Below are 19,889 nucleotides of genomic sequence, written 5' to 3' on the forward strand. Positions count from 1 at the left end.
GGTTCCCGACGACAACGGAGGAGAAGGGAAAATAGCAGCGCCGCCGACGAGACGACAAGCCGAAACAGCGAGCCACGAAGATAGGCGACGAAAGAAGAAGACTAAGGGAAAAACGGAGATAAAGGCAAACGCGAATCGGGTACCCGTAAACCCGCTAGCCGGGAAGCGCGCCCGTTACGAGAAATGGACGGTTCGCAAACTAACCAGAAAGCAACACGTGTCGCGCACGGAGGCACTCCACCGGCAAATTGCGCGCCCCACGTTCACCCACGTGTCGAGCGCGGAGCAAGTCCATTCCCTTCCCAGAGGTCGGCCTTTTTCTAGAGTTTTCGCAGAGACAGGTTAAACATGCAAGGTGGGATGGTTTCATGGCCCAAAGATGTTGCTTTCGTATTGATCACAGGCCCAGGCCCAGTATTTACTAAATCGATGTAGCACACGCAATTGACCGGCCTGGGCTAAAAATTACTGGGTAATGTCAAAAGTTCAGTTTTGTAGGGGGGGGGGGATCGCCCAGGTTCGCCCTGCCGATGCTCCGCCAGTGGGTGGAAGCAAGCGGGCCCATCGGAGGAGGAGGCCGCGCACCGGCGCTGGCATGTGGTGTAGGAGGTCGCACCCCAAATCCAGGAGGTGGCGGAGGCGGAGTCGAAGCAGCAGTCGGATGACATGGCGCCGGAGCAGCTACCGGAAAGCGGGGCGCTGACGGAGCAGATGGCTCCGACGAGCACGGGGTCGGCCGAAGGGCGGCGACACGCCATTGGGAGCAGCCGGACGCGGCTAGCCCCACATGGCATCGTCGCGTGCATTGATGTGGAAGCGAACCCCGACGGAGGCTCCATCTCCCTGCTGGATCCTGCTGCACCCGCTGCCATTGCCGCCGCCTAGCCAAAGGAAACCCTAGGCAGGGTTGAAAAACCACCGTCGCAGGATCCGCCGAAGGAATCCCGTGGCCTGTAGAGCGGCAACGGCCGTGCTGCGTGTACCCATGCCGATGGGTATGCGTGTACAACGTGGATGCCTTCCAAGCAACCAAACGGGCCAAAATCTACTGGCCCGATACGAGCTAAGGGACGCCCAGCCTATCAAACGCTCAATAGACGTCTCACCGTACAGAATTTGTAGAAATGGATGAGAGGAGATCAATCTGGCTCCAATCATAGGGACGGGCTGCCGCCATCGTCGTCCTTGGCCGGAGAATACAGAAGCTATATATCGCATACAGATTCCACGTAGCTCCATCAATAAACATATTTATTTATTGGTTTTGCTAGTTCTTAGCTAGCTGACTAGCTGAGAACTAATAGTACTCTATCTAGTTATACATTCGTGCATGTAAGTCGTAACTTGAGGTATGATTAAGTTTTTTTTCAGTTACAAGCGGGATTTCAAGTGAAATTTTTATAGTTTCTAACATAGATAATACATATGTCCGGCGGTGAAGATCTGGGCCAGATTGGGTGGCGTTGGGGAAAACTCCAGATCTTGATCTGGGTGATCCCCGTGCTGCCTATCCGGTTTTCTTCGCTGCATGGTTAGGCCGGTTCTGGTCGGGGTCGACCCTGCTTGGTCGTCGCCGTTCTCGTTACTGCCTCATGGCCGCTGGTAGAGTGCGGCGTCCGCGGCGGAGCAGGTTGCCGGCGGGCGGCGGCGAGGGGGGCTGCCGTTCTGCCTAATAAAGGTGGCAGGGTTTCTCTCGCGCCAAGTGAAGATCGTTCGGAAGCTTCTTCCCACCGAGCTTGCTGGATTGTCGTGTTCCGGAAGGTTCTGCCGGCGAAATTCATTGTGCGATCAATGCCTGAAGATTGCTGGATTGGGTGTTTTCGGTCGAGCGTACCCATGTTTTTTATCTGACCGTTTGGTTTCAGAGGGAGCGCTTCGAAGCTCTGCTGGCTGTTAATATCATGGAGCTTGTTTCTTTCCATGGTGCTGGCAGAGAAGGTCATGAAAGTCAAGATTGGTGGAAGAGCAATGGTGGTCGGATCTTGGTGGTGAGGTGGAACTGGCTTGGTGTTCCGGGCTTCACAGCAGCGGTATGAAAGTGGAGGCGACAACACAGGTGAAGTTCAGAGTCCTACCTTTTAGGGTGAAAACCCAAGGTCTGGCCTTAACTGGTTGTGCCTGGCAATGACCTTGTTGGAGGCATTGTTTTGAGAGCGGGGACTATTTTCAGGGTGAAAACCTAAGATCTTTGATCGGGCGACGACGGTGTTAGAGCACTGTTCCCTTCTTGAAGACGTTGTTTTTGGAGAGTCTATATTTCAGGTGTTGTCTTGGCGGTGGATGTATTGCTGTTGTTAGGCCCGAGATACTGTAGCGGGACTTTTGTTTCTTATTTTTTTTTTCTTTTTTGGCTGTGTGCATCCGTAGTGTCACTAGGGTGGTGCGTTGTTGCAGAGGCTGGGTGTAATTGGTATCTTTTGATATTAATATATTCCCTTTATCGAAAAGATAATACATATGACATAATAAAAGACAATGTATACCTACAGAAGAAATAGTAATGAAAATCAAAATGCCTAATGTATTGATGGAACAAAGAAAAAGTTACCTGGAAAGATGCCTTGCATTTTCACTTCCCAAAATACATCAAACACCAAGGCTCGGTAACCTACAAGTAAACTTAAATATTTAATGCTGAAGTGGAACATAGTGACCAAAATTATTGTACTCAGTTTCAAAAAAATAATTATTGTACTCAAGGACACATTATGATGTTTGTGTGTGATACATGCACAAAGCTTACAAAAGGAATCAAAGGAGGATTACTTTAGAAAATGATATTTAAATTAGTAATTAGTTTGCAAGCATCAATTCTATTACTAAATAAAGTCTAGTCACAATGGAAAGTATCATACACTAGTATCATGTGCCCCCACAATGCATAGTATCATATGTTAGTATCATAGTGTCATCCCGCAAAAAAAAAGTATCATAATGTCATCATATTTAATTTTTTGTAGAATCCCAATGCAAATGTGTGTATATGATGTATTTTCCATTAACTTTTTTTGTTTTACGTGCTATGATACGATATTATATTATGATACTACTCTCATCTTTCACCTCATTAATTAGTATGCCACCTCATATTTTCGCCAGCATGACATGCATGATATTACTTATGATACTCTCATTGTGGCTAGTCTAAACAATGGCAACATAGAGTACAGAAAAGGTTAATCCTATTAAAGTCTACATATGACTAATTAATAAGTGACGGTGCTTAAATTAGCTACTCCATGTGTTTATAATTAGGGATGTTTATAAGGGCATGTACAATGGTTTAGACGGATGATGTCTGTAGTACTACTACATGTCATCTATAGACAATAGTATATACAGTGTGTACAACAGTCTGTTTGTAAGTTGTCTATTTTTAGCCATAACCATATGTGAGTATAAGTTACAGACACCCTCCATACAATAGCAAAATCGCAGTCTGTAAGCTGTCTGTAAGAATGCTACAGACTGTCTGCAACTTTACAGACAGCCTCACTCTCTCTCCTCAATCTCTTTCCTCCACATCATCAAAATCACATATAACCACCACTTACAGACAGCTTAGTCAGCATCATTGTACATGCCCTAATTATCACATGAAAACTGTCAATATCCATGTGTTAGTTGGATAAAAACATGCAAGTGCTGATTACCAGAAAAGAAAGCAAAGCGGTTATCCAACAGAGGGTTTAAACGTGCACATTTGTTCTTCCCACCTTGGTTGGACAAGGGTTATTTCTTTTTCTCCACGAAGAAGTGGATTTCTTCCGAAATAAAGTCACGAGCCTTGAGGCTATAGTCATCTGAACTTCTTCTTAGGCTGGTCATAGTGCATAGTATCATATACTAGTATCATGCACATGATACTTGTTTATGATACTATTTCTATAGTGGGTGGTATTATAGAGTAGTATTATAAACTTTTAAATTTATTGTTTTGTAGAACCCCAATGTAAATCTATGTACAAGATCTATTTGACATTTACTTTTCTCGTAACGTGCGATATGATACAGTATCCACATATGTTACTCTAATCCTATCTCTCTTCATTAATTAGATGTCACATCATCATTTTTATAATCCTAGAATGCATGATACTACCTATGATACTAGCACTATAGCCAGCCTCAAAAATAGTCTGCAGCTAAAAATATCAAGAGTTTCAGAGAACTTAAAACCGGTTTGGCATATGTCCAGTGCCTGCCCGGCCTTAAAAGTCCATCACGAGTCTTGTGCCGCCATCAATAGCATCGTGTTCCACGCGCGCCTTAAAAGTTGACCGGCGTCGTCCCTACCATTGCCCACGCCACCGACACCTCCACTCCCACCGCTCACCACCGCGCGCCACCGCATAACCATGGGAAAGAAGAAGCGTGACTCCGAGGCATCCGACAACGGCACCAAGAAGGAGGAGCGGACGAACAGGGTGCCGATGCCCGTCGAGGTGTCGCGACTCATGCACAAGAACTAGACGCCGCGCGACGGCTGGCGGGGCGTGCACCTGCCTGGCGGCGGCTAAGCCACCTCCAGGTGCATGTCCCGCCCGTGCCTCTGCGCGAGCCAGGTAGGGGCGCTGAGATCCGGCGTAGGCGGTGGTACCTGCCGCCGGACCTCCGCGCCGATCCCGCCTTCGCCGTCGACTCTAACAGCTGGCACACATGGAGCCAGACCGAGGAGGATTCGAGGAGGCAGGTGGGCTTCCTCAGCGACAGGGACTTTCAGTTTGAGCAGCCACCGCCGCCTCGTCGTTGAACACGACAGCTGCCGGTGCCTCCACAGGACGACGACGAGGACAGTGACGCGCTGGCCTACCACAACGAGGAGGCCAAGGACAACAGCGACGACTTCGTCACCTGCATTTTCCATGAATGACAGACGGCCATGGCGGAGGGCCGGAAGTTCAAGTTTCCGGCGACGATGACGGACGACGAGATCGAGAGGCTTGGCGTCCTCGTCTCGGAGGTGGACCGACCGGTGCAGCCGTCACTGCCCCGGTACGCCACCGGCATCATGTCGCCGGGCCTCACGGGGGAAGAGGCCCTACGACGGCCGCTCGAGTACTCGGCCGCGACCCCCGGCTCCACCTCCGCCGTACAATCCGTGGGCGGCTCCACCTCCACCACCGGCGTGGGCTGCTCAACCTCCACCACCGGCATGGGCTGCTCCACCTCCACCACCGCCGGCGACACCGACGTATGTTCCGCCGGTTGCCAACTGGCTTGGCCGGTACCGCATTTTGTCGTGCTAGACGACGACGATGACGAGTAGACGCAGACGTTAGTTTTATATTTTTTTATTTTTCTTTCCTTACTATGTAAATTATGTTTTTTATGTTAAAAAAATGCAAAACCGAAAAAGTTCATCGTGCCGTTGGAACACCCCTGACGCAAACAGACGCACGCGGATATTTCGGGCGTCCGAAATACGTCGGCCCGTTGGAGATGCCCTAAGTGATCTTTTTTACTATCATGTAGGCCCATTGGGCTCTGCCCCTGGCCTGAAGCATGTGCTCCACCGCGCGGATGAGGAGAGGTGAGGCGGGCGTTAGAGCATCTCCAGTCGCGTCCCCCAAAGCGTCCCCCAAACCGCGCCGGATCGAGCGTTTGGGGGACGTGTTTTGTTCGTGCCGCGTTTGGGGGACCTCGCTCCCTAGCCGCGTCCCCCAAACGCCGCCCCCAAACATTAAAAGTACCTTTTTTGGCTAGAAGAAAACTATTTACTAATATTCAAATCGGTTGAACATAAACAAATTATATATAAAAATTCTAAAAAATATGGTTAAATTACATATAAATTATTTTAAACTACTACTTCTACTTCTTCTTCTGCGCTGATGGCCCCGCCTCGTCGTCATCATCGCGGTGGCGCTTCCTGCTCGTCACATCTTCCGAAGAGGCGGTGTCAGCGACAGACGCGTCGGAGTCCTCCTCGTCGTCGCCGGTGCTCGTCGGCTGCGCCTTTGCCTTGGCCTTGGCCGCCTCCGCCTTCGCACGGGCCACCGCCGCCGCCGCGTCCTCGCTCTCTTCTTCCTCCGCGTCCTCCTCCTAGCCCAGCCATTCCTCCTCGCTGTCAAGTGGCGGCGGGGAATCGTCGCCGCTGCTGGGCGTCCTGGCTTTGTCCCATCAATGGCACCAGCCAGCAGGCTTTCCCTCGCTGCATGTGTCGGACGGGAGCTGGGAGATGTAGCTCATCGTCGCTGGAGGTGTCGGATGGAGGCTTGGTTGAATGGCGGCGTACGTACGGGTCTTATTGAGCGCGAATGAACGGCGGCGCAGAAGTCGAAGAGAGCGGCGATTGCTCTTCCGAGGAGTTCGCGCTCCATTCCGGTGGCGGTTGAGCGTCCGAGCCGCTGACGCGTCGGGCCTGCGCCTCCTAGCCTCTCATTTCGTTGTGTCCGGCGTGCCCGGTGCATCCCCTGTGGGACGGGGACGGGCTTGGAACGCCGGACACCGTATTGGGCCGCGCCGGACAAAAAAGACATTTGGGACGCGCGGTTGGGAACGTTTTTTTGTCCGGCGAGCCCAAATCGCTTTGGGAGACGCTTTGGGGAACGCGACTAGAGATGCTCTTACGTTGTAGTTTCACGCCGGCCGGACGTCCTCTCCTGGATGTGACTCATCTTTGTATCCTGGACAAATTGCATTTTCTTTGAATTTGATTGACCTTTGTATCCTAGATGTGAACCATGTACTAGAGAATGAATCATGTCAAATGTTCACGGAATCTTGCCACTGATCACTTGTATGGAATAATAACTTGAATCGCGTCAATGTTCAATTGTTGGAGAATGTATTATCTTGTGCTACAATCTGTCTATAATACTCCCTCCATTTTATGAAAGTTATCGTAGATTTGTTAAAATTTAAATGTATCTAGACATTGAACTGTAGTTTGGTAATGTTGAAGTTGAGCACAATCTCAGGGCAATTCAACTAGCCAAAGATACATCCATCAAAACTACGTGCATTTTGGGGCAAAGCTGCCGCCGGCAGTGATGCAAACAGCCGAGATAGTTAGTTTTTCGCTGATTTTATTTCCTTGTGGTTATCGTTTGCCCCAAATTTTTGGTTGGAGTATATTTGCTTCTATTTTTTCTCTTCGTGTATATGGTTTCCTAAGCGACTCATTAACAAGTCCGAGAATAAGGCTGAAGGCCGTCAACACCTTGACTAGTGTAAACTAGTACATCACATTCACTACACGTATAAAAAGGTAGAAAACCACACTCAGTAGTAAGAATCCATTCTAGGATTCAAAACATAAATAACATCGTTGTTTGCCATGATTTACATGTTTCCCAAACGTGTAAAACCTAACGCAACGGACTGTAACACAAAAAACTAAACGAACATGCTACAAAGGACGAGAAGCAGCAGCCCAGTAACAGCCCAGGACAAAAGTAACACTGCAGCCCACGACAAAAAAAATGAGCGTGTAGCCTGCATGTGTGTGGAAAGACCGAAGCCACCCAACTAGATTGGACAAATCTTAAAGTAATGGAATGTACCTCGTTCTGAATGTAGAACTGGCACAAAAAAAAGGCAAGCAAGGACATGCAAAAGTAGCAAATTTTCAAGGAATGTATTGCTTAAATTCCATGTATTCTGCATGAAAAAAATATCAGCGGGAGCGTAGCGGGATACTAGCATGTCTGAACGCTCCCCAAAGAGCCGGCTTAGCGCGTTGCCGCCCACCAATCCTTTCATCTGGACATCCCCAATCCCCATGAGCGTTGCCTCTGTCTCTTGGAAGGTTGAACTGTTGGACCGAATTAGTTAACAGTAAAACTCACCTTGCTAGGAGCCCTGACAGCGATTTGGCTGCGCTAGCCGTTAGTTAGATCATGTTGTTGCACGGTTCAGATCTAACGTGCCGCGTGACTTCGCCCGAGCAGGCCAACTGTCAAAAGGCTGCTACTCCGTAGCCTGACCTAGGCGCTCGCTGGTTAGTCGGGCCGAGAAACTGTAAAATTCCTTCTCCATGGGCTCAGGAAACGTGTAGAGGTGGGCTCAGGAAACTCTAAAATATCCCCTCGTCTCCTGCTGTCGTCAATCCATTCCATCCGCCGCTCGCACTTCTCCGCCAACACGACCAACCACACCATCCTCCGCAATCGTCTCTGGGTCGGATTAGGAAAAAGCTTGGTGTGTCGCCAGTTTCTGCGGAAGGGATCGAGATGTACAAATGTAGTACAATGCCTACTTCGACGACTCGACAAGGCAGCTTGTCCGGCAGGCGGCAGCGGCACCACGGGAATTGGCGTCCACACGCGCGTCCCCCCTCGATCCAATCAAGATCAGAATGTTGTTTTGAAAAAACAAATCAGGATCTTTGCTAGAGCGGCCGGACAAGACCATGGAGTGATGGAGATGCCACGACCGTTCCAGCCTTCCAGGAGTCCACACACTTTTTGACGTCTGCCGCTGCAACTAAACCACCTTCCGCCACCGCGTACTCATCCTCTCCTCCTTGTATGTGTTCATATTTTTTCGTTTGGCTGTTGTGATTTAAACCGCAGATTTGTCTGGTAGCAACGGGAACACCATGTCTCTTATTCTGATGTTTCTTTTGTTAAACGAATATTCTGACAAATTTTACAATCTCACAGGTTACACACCACCACTGCCGCAGCAGAAATGGGAGGACACTACCAGGAAGGCAGGAACACACGCCACATGGTAGAACGCAGGAAGTTTGTATGTCGGGATTAGTTTGCTCTAGCTGTGAAAATTAAAATCGTTGAGTTTGTTGGTTCCAGTAATGGGACATACACGGACGCCCAGGTCTGTTATGAGTGCTTCAACAAATCCTCTAGGTAGCTAGCCCGGTTGTTGTAACCTGGTTCTGTAGTCACATGGGTTAGCTTTCGATATAAGCCATTGTTTTGCTATATAATTAATATATTCCTATTTGAGGGTGGATGCTGAGTGCTAGCAATGTGTGTTTTACCGGGAGTATTTTGAGCGCTACAGATCTCTTTTCAAGGCTTTTTTTGAGGTAGATTTCTTTTCAAGGCTTAATTTTGATAAAGATATACTTCATCATCCAACAAAAAATCAACGGTTCAAAGTGCCGCTACCATTGTGGAATGGAAACGTGGGATGCCTATGTGCATATGTGAGGCACCAAATCCAAATCTTGCACTTGTGAACATAGATGGCAATCCGATGCTTTAAATCAATTTTGGTAGGTTTGTGACAACATAATTATCCTATGCTGTAGAATATCAGGCTTGCTACATTCACTGCATATTGAACAAAGGCCAGATTAATCTTCTCACAACTAGCATTCAACCGAATCAAGCACGAAGGAGGCTTCAACTACCAGAGGAATGATTCAAGGTTTGTAGACTTCACTTTTATAAATTGTTAAGAGGAATGTTTAACTTACTTTTTTCTTTTAAGAGAAGCAAACTGCCTAATTTAGACTAAAAACAGCTACATTTGCGTTTGCTAGGTACTTCGTTTCCTGTTTAAGTTTTATCTGTTTCATTTAGTTCCATGCATGGCCTTAAAATTTTAAAATTTTAATTAGGACTTGGGTAAGCGTAGAAAATCATATTTTGAGATGCAAGACGTTACTTCAACTGGTGGCTTTCTTATATTGGGTGGCGTGTATCGAGATATTTACAACTTCCTTGGTGCAATATGATTTTATTCTTCTAGACCCCTCACTCTTACACCAGTGTTGATTGTACTTTTTGAGCAATTTGTTATGCCATCTGTTCTGATTGCAATAAACCAATCTCTGCACACTAACATATTTTCACATTCCATCTTTGCAGGTTAAACTTATAATTTTTTCTGTAGGTGAAATTGAATAGGATTGAGCTTTTGATGGAACAAGGCTTGACAAGGTCCATACACATTTTGGGAATTTTCGTAAACATGAATGTTCTGTCCAATCTGCCCAAGAATCTCCTTCAGATTTATTATTACCCAAGAGTATTTCAGTTAAGGATCAACTTAATCCCTCATAATTTCCTTTTTTTAGTTCGATTGGACAACCAAGATTATTGTTTCTTTGTCCTTTGAACAAGATTTAGCATACAGTCCCATGGAAAATAGCTAAATGTATCTATTTATTAGGTGAAAACGTAACCATTATCCATGGTGGTCTCCACACAGGTTGCTTTTACCTCTGAACTGACTGCTAGGACGCGCGGAGCTTGAAACCACCGACAGGTTCAGCCATGCAACATTTCGGTATATACTCTGTTTGATAAGATTGGTTCACAATATGTGCTTTAAAATTAATTAATCTATATCATGAAGGGGTTATAGTTTTTCAATCATGTTGTACTCCCTTCGGCCCATGAAACTTGTCATGTATTTATTAAAATTTAGATGTATCTACACACTAGATAGTGTCTAGATACATCTAAATTTTGTTAAATCTAAGACAACTTTCATGAGACGAAGGGAGTACATTGGTACGTTATTGCTCCAATATAATCAAGTTTCTAATGTACATGCAATGCAACTATCTTCTTTCTAAGAATGAGACGTCTTTCTTTGTCTTTGCAAATCATCTTCACACTTTGTACTTGTATAAACACAAACTCAGCATTTGCTTTTGCAATTATTTTATAAAGAACTATTCATCAATACACATTTATGCTCCCCTCTTCCTATCTACTTTGACTCCTGTTGTTCATGGTCACGTACCGCATTATTTTGTTAGAAGCTCACTAAAGCTCTGTTTTTTGTAAACTAAAATTCCTCTCTTTAGTAACTGACCACATTATTGATTCCCACGTCTAATGCATAAGTATTTGTAAAATTCCTATAATTATATAAAATGACGGGCGCAGCAATGCGCGCTATTATGGTCTAGTGGAAAACTAATACACGCCGTGCCGGAGGAAACGTTGCTAGAGCACTAGGCTTATGCCGATCTCAGCGCCCAAGCGGGTGCATAAAAAGATTCGACTGCTGCCGAATAAAAGAATCAGTCGACTGCCCATTTAACATATAAGTGTAAAGAAAAATCACAAAGTGGATGGGTCGTTCACATGTACACAGCGCGTCGAGCTTGGTCCGCGGCTCGGAGAAGTCGTCGGAGAGCATCTTGGAGGCAACAATGGCATTCGAGTCCGCGGCAGGGCCGGGCGGGCAAAATTCGGGGCCCTGTGCGAAAGTATAAAATGGGACCCTATCTAACTAGAAAATTATAACAAAAAATTATAAGACTATTCTCGATGTTTAAACTGAAAAACTACTCTCGATGCCCGTAAATTTTAAACTCGTGATAAGATTATGTTAAAAAAGTATTAAAAGGAAACATATCGTTTAAAAACCCAACCTGGCTGATGGTCCTAAAAAAGACCTACATCAAAATTTTAAGAAAAGCTTATCTTAAAATGGGGCCAATCAAATTTAACTCAATCAAGCTTATTTTTTGATGCATGTAAAGCTCTCCTAGCAAGTATTTGTACATAGATAATCTATTATAAGAACTATCCCCACAAGAAGAATACAATATCACTATGTTAAATTTATCTCAATCTTTATTAACTAAAACCGTCCTAATTTGCAAGACAATTAATTATTTAATTTGAATATGAGAAGTCAAGATATTGCAGTACAAAGTTTCTGACATGTTTAAGACTTATACTAGAAATTTATTACAAAAGTATATAGTGTGATTTATAAATGCAAATTTATAATTTATAGTTCTACTAAAATAAATAATCAAATATTTGTATCTTAGGGATCAATTAGAACAGAAAAAAAGAAAAATAAATAATCAAATATTTGTATCTTAGGGATCAATTAGAACAGAAAAAAAAAAGGAAAACAAAAGAGAGTAACAAGAAGCGCTCCTAGCGGGATTTGAACTCACAACCAACAAATTGACAAGCAGCAGGCTTGTTACGCGAAACCAACTAGGCTGTGCTCGTTTAATGCAAATTATCAGAAGGAGAACATAATACTGTATACGCTAGGTCCATTTCAAAATATTGGGCCCCCAAAAATTCGGGGCCCTGTGCGGCCGCACGGGCGGCACTCCCGTCGGCCCGGGCCCGCGGTATAGTGCACGCCGTCCCAGCTGATGTGCCACCCCCTCTGGGCACACCGTCGCCGTTGGCTGCCCGCACGCCTTGAGGTTCACGTTGTCGTACGGTGGCCCGCGCCGTACTGGGAGTAGTTGGCAAACACATTACTATGAATAGCTTATCGTCGGTGAACCGAAAAGCCTTATAGCATCTCCAGTCGCGTCCCTCAAACCGTCCTTCAAACGATGCTGGATTGAATATTTGGGGGATGTGTTTCGTTCGTGCCGTGTTTGGGGGACGTCGCTCCCCAGCCGCGTCCCCCAAATGCCGCCCCCAAACATTAAAAATAATTTAAATAGATAGAAGAAAACTCTTTACTAATATTCAAATCGGTTCAACATAAATAAATTATAAAACTTCCAAATAATATAATTAAATTACATATAAATTATTTTAAACTACTACTTCTTCTTCTTCGATGATGGGCCCGCCTTCTCGTCGTCATCGCGGTGGCGTTTCCTGCTCGTCACCTCTTCCGAAGAGGCGGTGTCGGCCGACGCGTCGGAGGAACTAGTGTCCTCCTCGTCGTCGCTGGTGCTCGCCGACTGCGCCTTGGCCTTGGCCTTGGCCTTCGAGTCCACCTCCTCCTTCGCACGGGCCGCCACCGCCTCCTCTGGACCTTCTTCCTCCACGTCCTCCTCCACGTCCTCCTCCACGCCCTCCTCCACGCCCAGCCATTCCTCCGCGCTGTCAAGTGGCGGCGGGGAATCGTCGCCGCTGTTGGGCGTCCGGGCTTTGTCCCACCAATGGCGCCATCCAGCAGGCTTTCCCTCACTGGAGGTGTCGGATGGGAGCTCGGAGATGTAGCTCATCGTCGCTGGAGGTGTCGGATGGAGGCTTGGATGAATGGCGACTGGTTGAAGCAGATCCGAAAGCGCCTACGTACGGGTCTTATTGAGTGCGGATGAACGGCGACGGTTGCTCTTCCGAGGAGTCCGCGCTTCATTCCGTCGGTTGGCGCGTCGTCAACGCGGTTGCCAGTGCGATCGTTCCGCTTCCCGACAACTGCACCGTCGCTATGTAGGCGGCGGTTGAGCGTCCGAGCCGCTAACGCGTCGGGCCCGCGCCTCCTCGCCTCTCATTTTGTTGTGTTCGGCGTGCCCGGAGCGTCCCCTGTGTAGCGGGGATGGGCTCGGGGCACCGGACACCGTATTGGGCCGCGCCGGACAAAAATGGCCTTTGGGGCGCGCGGCTGGGAACGTTGTTTTGTCTCGCGCGCCCCAAATACCTTTGGGGGACGGTTTGGGGGACCCGACTGGAGATGCTCTTAGTATTTGTGTAAAATTATAGCCCATGTGGCCGCGGTGTCCTCGCCAAAAGGACCCTTCGAAAACAAGAAAAAAAGGTACAACTCGTCACCCCGCAGCCTCTCTCTCTATTCTCGCCGAGAAGACCCCGCCGTCCCCCGACGCCCCCGCGGAAGAGCTTGACGGCAGTGCGCATCGTCCTGGTAGCTGTCACTATTTGCCGCCCTTGGTTCGGTGGAATTGCCAGGGCCGCAGCCTCCATGGTGGCGTGGGGCTCCTTCGGCCGCGGCTCGATTAGCTGGCGCAAACGGCTCCAGCACCGGTCGTGGAGGAGGCCTACGCGACAACGCCCTGGCTGGAAAAAGAAGTAGGCAAGCAAAACACACCTCTTTTGGTGCCGGGGAAGGTAGCGTTGACGAGGGTGGTGTTGGGGTGGAGCCACGAACGAATATGGCATGAACGGCAGAGCTGCAGTGGAGGTGCTCCAACGATGGCAAGACCGCCCGACCTCGCATGGCAAAAAGCACCGGATTCGGCGGCGCTTGTGGTGGGCGTCGGATACATAGCCAAATGAGCGGCCGCGGGCTGGCAGCAAGGGCGGAGGGTGGAATTTCTGAGGATGGGACGCCGACTGGCGGCCTAGAGGGGGGACAAGTGAGGACACGAGCGGTGTCCATGCTATGTCCGCGCCCACCGAAATTCGGTCTAAATTTATAGCTAGACAGCCACGCGGACAGCCGTTCATATGGATCGCCGCGTTGGGCCGCGGTTTTTATTCTATCCGCCACACATTCAGACACGCGGATTAAATGGGTGATAATTGGAGATGACCTAAAATCAACAACCAAGTTCAACCGTAAATACGCACTCACATTCATACAAGGTTTGACCTAAATATTCTTATAAAATAGGTCGTTCTCGTCATCTCATGTGCAGAGCGCGTCGAGCTTGGCGCACGGCTCGGAGAAGTCGCCAGAGAGTATCTTGGAGGCAACAATGGTGTTGGCGTCCTCGGTATAGTGTACGCCGTCCCAGCTGACGTACCTCTCCCCCTCTGGGCACGCCGTCGCCGTTGGCTGCCCGCACGTCTTGAGGTTCACGTAGTTGTACGGCGGCCCGCCGTTGCCGCAGCACGCCATCAGCGGCCGCTCGAAGCCGTACTGTGAGTGATTGGCGAACAGGTCGTACTTGATGGCATACATGTCGGTGCACACCACGGTGGCGCGGTCCGCGCGCTCGCCCCTCCCGTACTCGTCGGCGAGCCGGCGGCACGCAGCGGCCAGGCCAGCGTTGAGCGCCCTGGCGGCGGTGTTGTAGGCAGCGAGGCATCCGACGGGGTCGACCTCGTCGCCGGGCTTCTGCCGCAGTGCTAGTGTCTGCGGCAGGCACCCTAGGGGCCCCGTGTTGTACACCCAGAACTTGCGCCCGCCGGCGCCGTACAGCGCCCGGACGGCGTCTTCTACCTTGGCGGCAACGGCAGCGAGCGGGCCGCCGTCGGCGACAATCTCCGGCAGTGTGAGGTTGGCGAGGAAGGCGAGCGTGATGTCGTTCTGGCCGACGTCGATGGAGTACACGGCTCCCCGGAAGTCCTCCTCCTTGAGCATGGATCCCAGCTCCAGCGGCCGGAGGTCCCGGGTCCGGTTCTTGAAGTGCAGGAACTGGTTCACCTGCGTGGCCATGGGGAACGGAATGGCGCTCTGGTTGCTCGCCGCCGTCGCTCCGGCTACCGCGAAATTCACGCCATCTGTGAAGTTGGAGCCCGACGACTCCAGGTACGGGCTCTGCAGGTAACTGATCCCGAGGCTCTCGGCTGCACAAACAGGCGATCGACAGCACGTCGAAGTTGAGCTATGATTTGCAGGTGGAATGGACCGAGTGATGTTTTCTACTGGAGGTACGTACCGATGAAGTCGATGTAGAGGCGGCCGTCGGACCAGCGGCCGGTAGTCCGGTGGAAGAAGCGGCGGCCGGCGGGCGGGCCGAGGTAGAAGCCATAGGCGGCGGGGAGGGAGCCCGTGTCGGAGTTGGAGTCCCCAAAGTTGAACAGGACGCACCTGCCGTCCGTCCTGCGTGGGAGTTCACAGCACTGCAGCACGACAACGACGACCGCGAGGATCGCAAGCCCGCGAAGCATTCTTATCAGATCCACTCGATTAATTGGCTTTGATCTCAACTTCTCAACTCCATCGGTTTCCTTATACTGGTGTGAAGTTGACTAATTAGAGCGCGTGTAGTGTAGGACGTCTTCGTCGACTTGTTCTTTTTTTAATAATCTCAACCAATCCATTGAACAATTGGACCTGGATCTGATCCATCTAGATGCATGGGTTTCTTCCTAGGTCTTGTTTCTCTTACCACTAACATGAGCTCTTAATTCCTCATCAGAATCCACATTGTCACCGGCTCACCGCCTCTCGCTCGGTGTTTCCGCTTCTATGTTGAATCTTCGCACATTCATAAAATTCACTAAGTTGATTGCATAAAATTAGTTTAGTTTCATAAAGGTGTTAAGATTGAAGATTCTACATAGTTACACGGAGGTTCTATGAAGGTTTCACATTCTTGTCTCAACAGTATCGCCATATTCGCCTACTAAGCCTGAGAAAATTACACGGATAGCCCCAAAAGTAATTAAGACAACCCAAACAGCTTGCATGCCTCTCGACGTCATATTTTTTAGGGAGTGGTGGTTCGGCATGAAACCAAATGGAGATATCTTTAAAATCGTTTTTTAAAAGGCATATGATAAAATCAAATTGCCTTTTCTTCATCAAACTTTGCGTACGAAAGGCTTTGCACGACAATAGTGCGAATTAATTGCGTGGTATATCCATGGCGGATCGGTTGGAGTAAAGGTTAATAACAATATTGGCCATTATTTTCAAACAAAAAATGGGTTAAGGAGGCGATCCCCTATCCCTCATTTTACTTAACATAGTGGTTGATATGTTGGCTGTCCTTATTACAAGGGAAAAAGAGGATGGGCATGAGGGAGGACTTGTACCCCGTCTAGTGGATGGTGGAGTATCCATTCTCCGGTATGTTGATGATACGATTCTTTTTATGAAACATGATTAGAGAAGGTCGTGAACATGAAGTTTATTCTATGTACCTTCGAGCAGCTATCAAAAGAGATGGAGAACCAGTATAAGAAAATCTTCTGACGCAAAGCTGGAGTTCTGCCTTTTCGATGTCTAGGGATACCTATATACACAATAGAAGATTACTAAACAAAGAATGGAATTCAATGTAAACCTTCTTTGTGAAATAGTTGGGATGTTGGCAAAGCAAGCTCCTCTCATACCGAGACATGCTTGTTCTTATTAGTTCCGTTATGATGAGTTTAGCCATGTTCATGCTTTGTTTTCTAGAAATACCAAAAGTGGTAAGGAAAAGACTAGGTTATTCCCGGTCTTGCTTCTTTTTTGGTTAGACAATGAGCACAAAAGAAGATATATACTAACAAGATGGAACATCATTTCTCGATCCAAATACCAAGGGGGTCTAGGGGGTCGAAGTACTAGATATAAAAAACAAATATTTGCTTAGCAAATGGATTTTAAAATTGTTGATTGAAGACGGGGTGTGGCAAGATATGCTGCATAAGAAATACCTCAGCCACAAAATGTTGTCACAAGTGACCGCTAAACAAACTGATTCTCAATTCAGGTAAGGTTTAATGATATTCAAGGAAGATTTCTGTAGTAGAGGATCTTTCCAAGTAGAAAGCGAAATATGACAAATAGATGTCAACACAACACAATACTGATATTTATATTAGTTTTTTTACAAAGATTTGGCACTCTTGTGACAGTCATGTCCTAAGTATTCTTGTTGGCTTGTGAGAGAAACTATTTTTATCGAGTCACGGAGAAAGGTGAGCAGCCAGCTTTGTATACCTCGTAAACATCTGATACATAAAAGGAAGTGGGATTGTCAGAAGGTACTATGAATAACATATATTAGATCTTAAACTGCAAGGAAGCAGTTGTATACAAACAGAGGTAAACAAACAGGGAGTAATAGGTGTTTATTATGGCATGAGAAGCTGAGAACTACATCTAAAGGGAATACAACAGCAGATTGTACCTTGTTTACAAAAAATTGAGAGACTACAAAACTTCTATCCTTTTAATTCTAAATAAAGCAATAGTTGAAAACTGAATCAGCGAGTGATATATGTATTTCCTATTAGTCGCTCGCTAATATATTAAGGTCAATTTCCATGGTAACAGGCAGCAAGTATTTCCAAATTATAGAAATTGAAACAAAATTATTTGTTACTTACCGGAGGTGCTTAGTTGCTGAGAGACATAACTTTAGCAAAACGACTGTTAACAGTTGGAGAGTGGTCTCTTCATAGTAATGCTGAATATTTTAGTACGTAGCCACTCCATCAAGCCAATGGGTGGAGGAGTATGTCAAATCTCCTGGAGAAACCGAGGCTGCGACCATGAGAAAACAGATCATCTGGGCTTCATTACTATACAATAATTAAAGTCGCATGGAAGGCAAACAACAATCCTGCAGGATAATCTCCTAATTAGCCTTACTGACGGCGTTAGATGTTGTCTTGAGTCGGCATATTTCCTGATTCTTGAGTTGCTGAATGTCTATATTCCTCATCCTGATGAGGCAACAATGTATGTGCAGAAACTGACCAGGTAAGATGTGAAATTAACGACACGGTAAGGCTAATAGGAGATTTCATCAGGGATAAGCATGATCTATTCGTTACCTGCGTAGTAGATATACGCCACCGAAGTAGAGATACAGTGTTCTTGTGGTGGAGACGCCAGAGACCAAGAGACGATGCCTTGGCTGCAGAGTACGTCCACAACGACCTGGATGCAACGCGTCATCAAGCGCTTCCCCTGTGCTTAGGGAGGTTCGTACTGTTAAGCTTCATGCACTAGCCACTTGAACCAAAAGTCCGAACTGATGGAAAGAGCTAGACAATCTACTTATACACTTCAACACCCCCTCTCACGTGTGACGGGAAGACGAGAAGACAAGTCAACACGTGTAGAGAGGCAAAGAGGCGGCGGCAGCGGCCGGGTGCGGAACGGCAAGAAGCCGGGGCGGGCGGCGGCTGCGAGAAGAGGGGAGATAATATTTAGAATAAATTGTGAAAGCCAGGACTCGAACTTGAGACCCTGGGCTCTGATACCATGTTAAGCTTTATGCACTAGCCACTTGAACCAAAAGTCCGAACTGATGGAAAGGGCTAGGCAATCCACATATACATTTCACAACAGAGTCCCAGGTCTCGAGTTCAAATCCTGGCTTTCACATGGTTTTCGCAATTAAGCCTAAAAATTGCTGTTGTCCCCCTCTCACATGGTTTTCACAATTAAGCCTAAAAATTGTTGTTGTCCCCCTCTTTAGCCACCGCTGATGCCCTGTTTCGGTGTGCTCTTCTTCTTTCACGTGTTGACTTTCTCTTCTCCCGTCACACGCGAGTGGGGGTGTTGTGAAATATATATGTGGATTGCCTAGCCCTTTCCATCAGTTCGGACTTTTGGTTCAAGTGGCTAGTGCATGAAGCTTAACACGTACCTGACTCGTCCTCCAAATTCTCATCTCCTGCGCGCTGCTTGTAAAGCCGTGGAGGTAGTACCAACATGCCAAGGGCTTGAGATCTCAAGGTCGATGGCAATTCTAGTGCAGAGACGTTGGATACCCAATCTACTGTAGACGAGGGGAACGGATCTAGCAGATCCATTGCTTAAAAAGAGATGAGTGGCTCCATCGGTTACTCATGCCTTTACTCGGTGGGGAAGATGAGAAGGAGAAGAGGAATTCATTGGTCGGACCATGCGAGGAAGACGAACACAGTCGTGGAGCCGCTTTCTTTTTTCCGCAAGCAAACGCCGGTCCAACGGTTCATGGGCCGGTGCCTTCGGTCGTCCCATCTGGTGGAGGGCGTGGTTCTGGCAACGAAGGTCCGGTCGTTCCGCTCCTGCCGTGGGTCTGGCGAGGAAAATGCTCTCGTTCGGCTCCCGAGTCCTACCGTGTCGGTCTGGACAGTAAAAACGTTGGCTACGCATGGAAATAATGAGGGGAAAGTGAATTTTTTTAATAAGGTGACGTGGCTCGCTGTGAGACCGGAAAAATGGGACCATCTATTAAGAAAGAGAAGATACGATTGCTCAGGCTATCTAAAACTAGGATGGCCGGCTAGCAGCTTTCTAGTGCACTTTCTTTTTATTCCACTGGTTGATCTTCATGTACACTTTGTGTGACCCATAGATTGTAAAATTGAACCTATAAAATTATGAATAATGCAATAAATTCATGTGTGCATCGTTCCAATGCAGAGGCCAGGTGTTGCTCCCCATTTTAAAAAAAGAATTCTTGTTTCAGGTAGAAACATAAAAAAAAAACTTTTCACAAACACACTTCCTCTATATTTCATGTATATTCTCATGAACGCAAATGCGCCTATATTTCATACATGTTTTCGTGAACACAAATGTATGCATAGTTTTCTATATGTTTCACTTCCGGTGATTTTGAAAATCTCCCTATGATAGAATGTTGGTTGATTTTCATAAAATATGATGGTTCATGGGTTCACTTG

The 19,889-nt window shown here is 47.4% G+C and overlaps 1 protein-coding gene across 1 annotated transcript; it reads right to left on the minus strand.

The window, feature by feature from the left end:
• Positions 1-14,232: 14,232 nt before the first annotated feature.
• LOC124647146 (GDSL esterase/lipase At1g09390-like) lies at positions 14,233-15,440 on the minus strand. The gene is made up of 2 exons (XM_047187126.1): positions 15,209-15,440; positions 14,233-15,116 (listed from the first exon to the last, which is right to left on the minus strand). Exons 1-2 carry the CDS (start codon positions 15,438-15,440, stop codon positions 14,233-14,235), a joined length of 1,116 nt encoding a protein of 371 aa, XP_047043082.1.
• Between the last annotated feature and the right edge of the window lie 4,449 nt (positions 15,441-19,889).

The sequence above is a fragment of the Lolium rigidum genome, chromosome 4 (assembly GCF_022539505.1).
Source record: "Lolium rigidum isolate FL_2022 chromosome 4, APGP_CSIRO_Lrig_0.1, whole genome shotgun sequence".
Taxonomy (NCBI): Eukaryota; Viridiplantae; Streptophyta; class Magnoliopsida; order Poales; family Poaceae; genus Lolium; species Lolium rigidum.

Excerpts from the sequence above, each read along its gene's own strand:
- LOC124647146 (XM_047187126.1), bottom strand. The coding sequence starts at position 15,440 with ATGCTTCGCGGGCTTGCGATCCTCGCGGTCGTCGTTGTCGTGCTGCAG. Across the intron at positions 15,117-15,208 it reads CCTCTACATCGACTTCATCG|CCGAGAGCCTCGGGATCAGT; the intron begins GTACGTACCTCC and ends CTGTTTGTGCAG.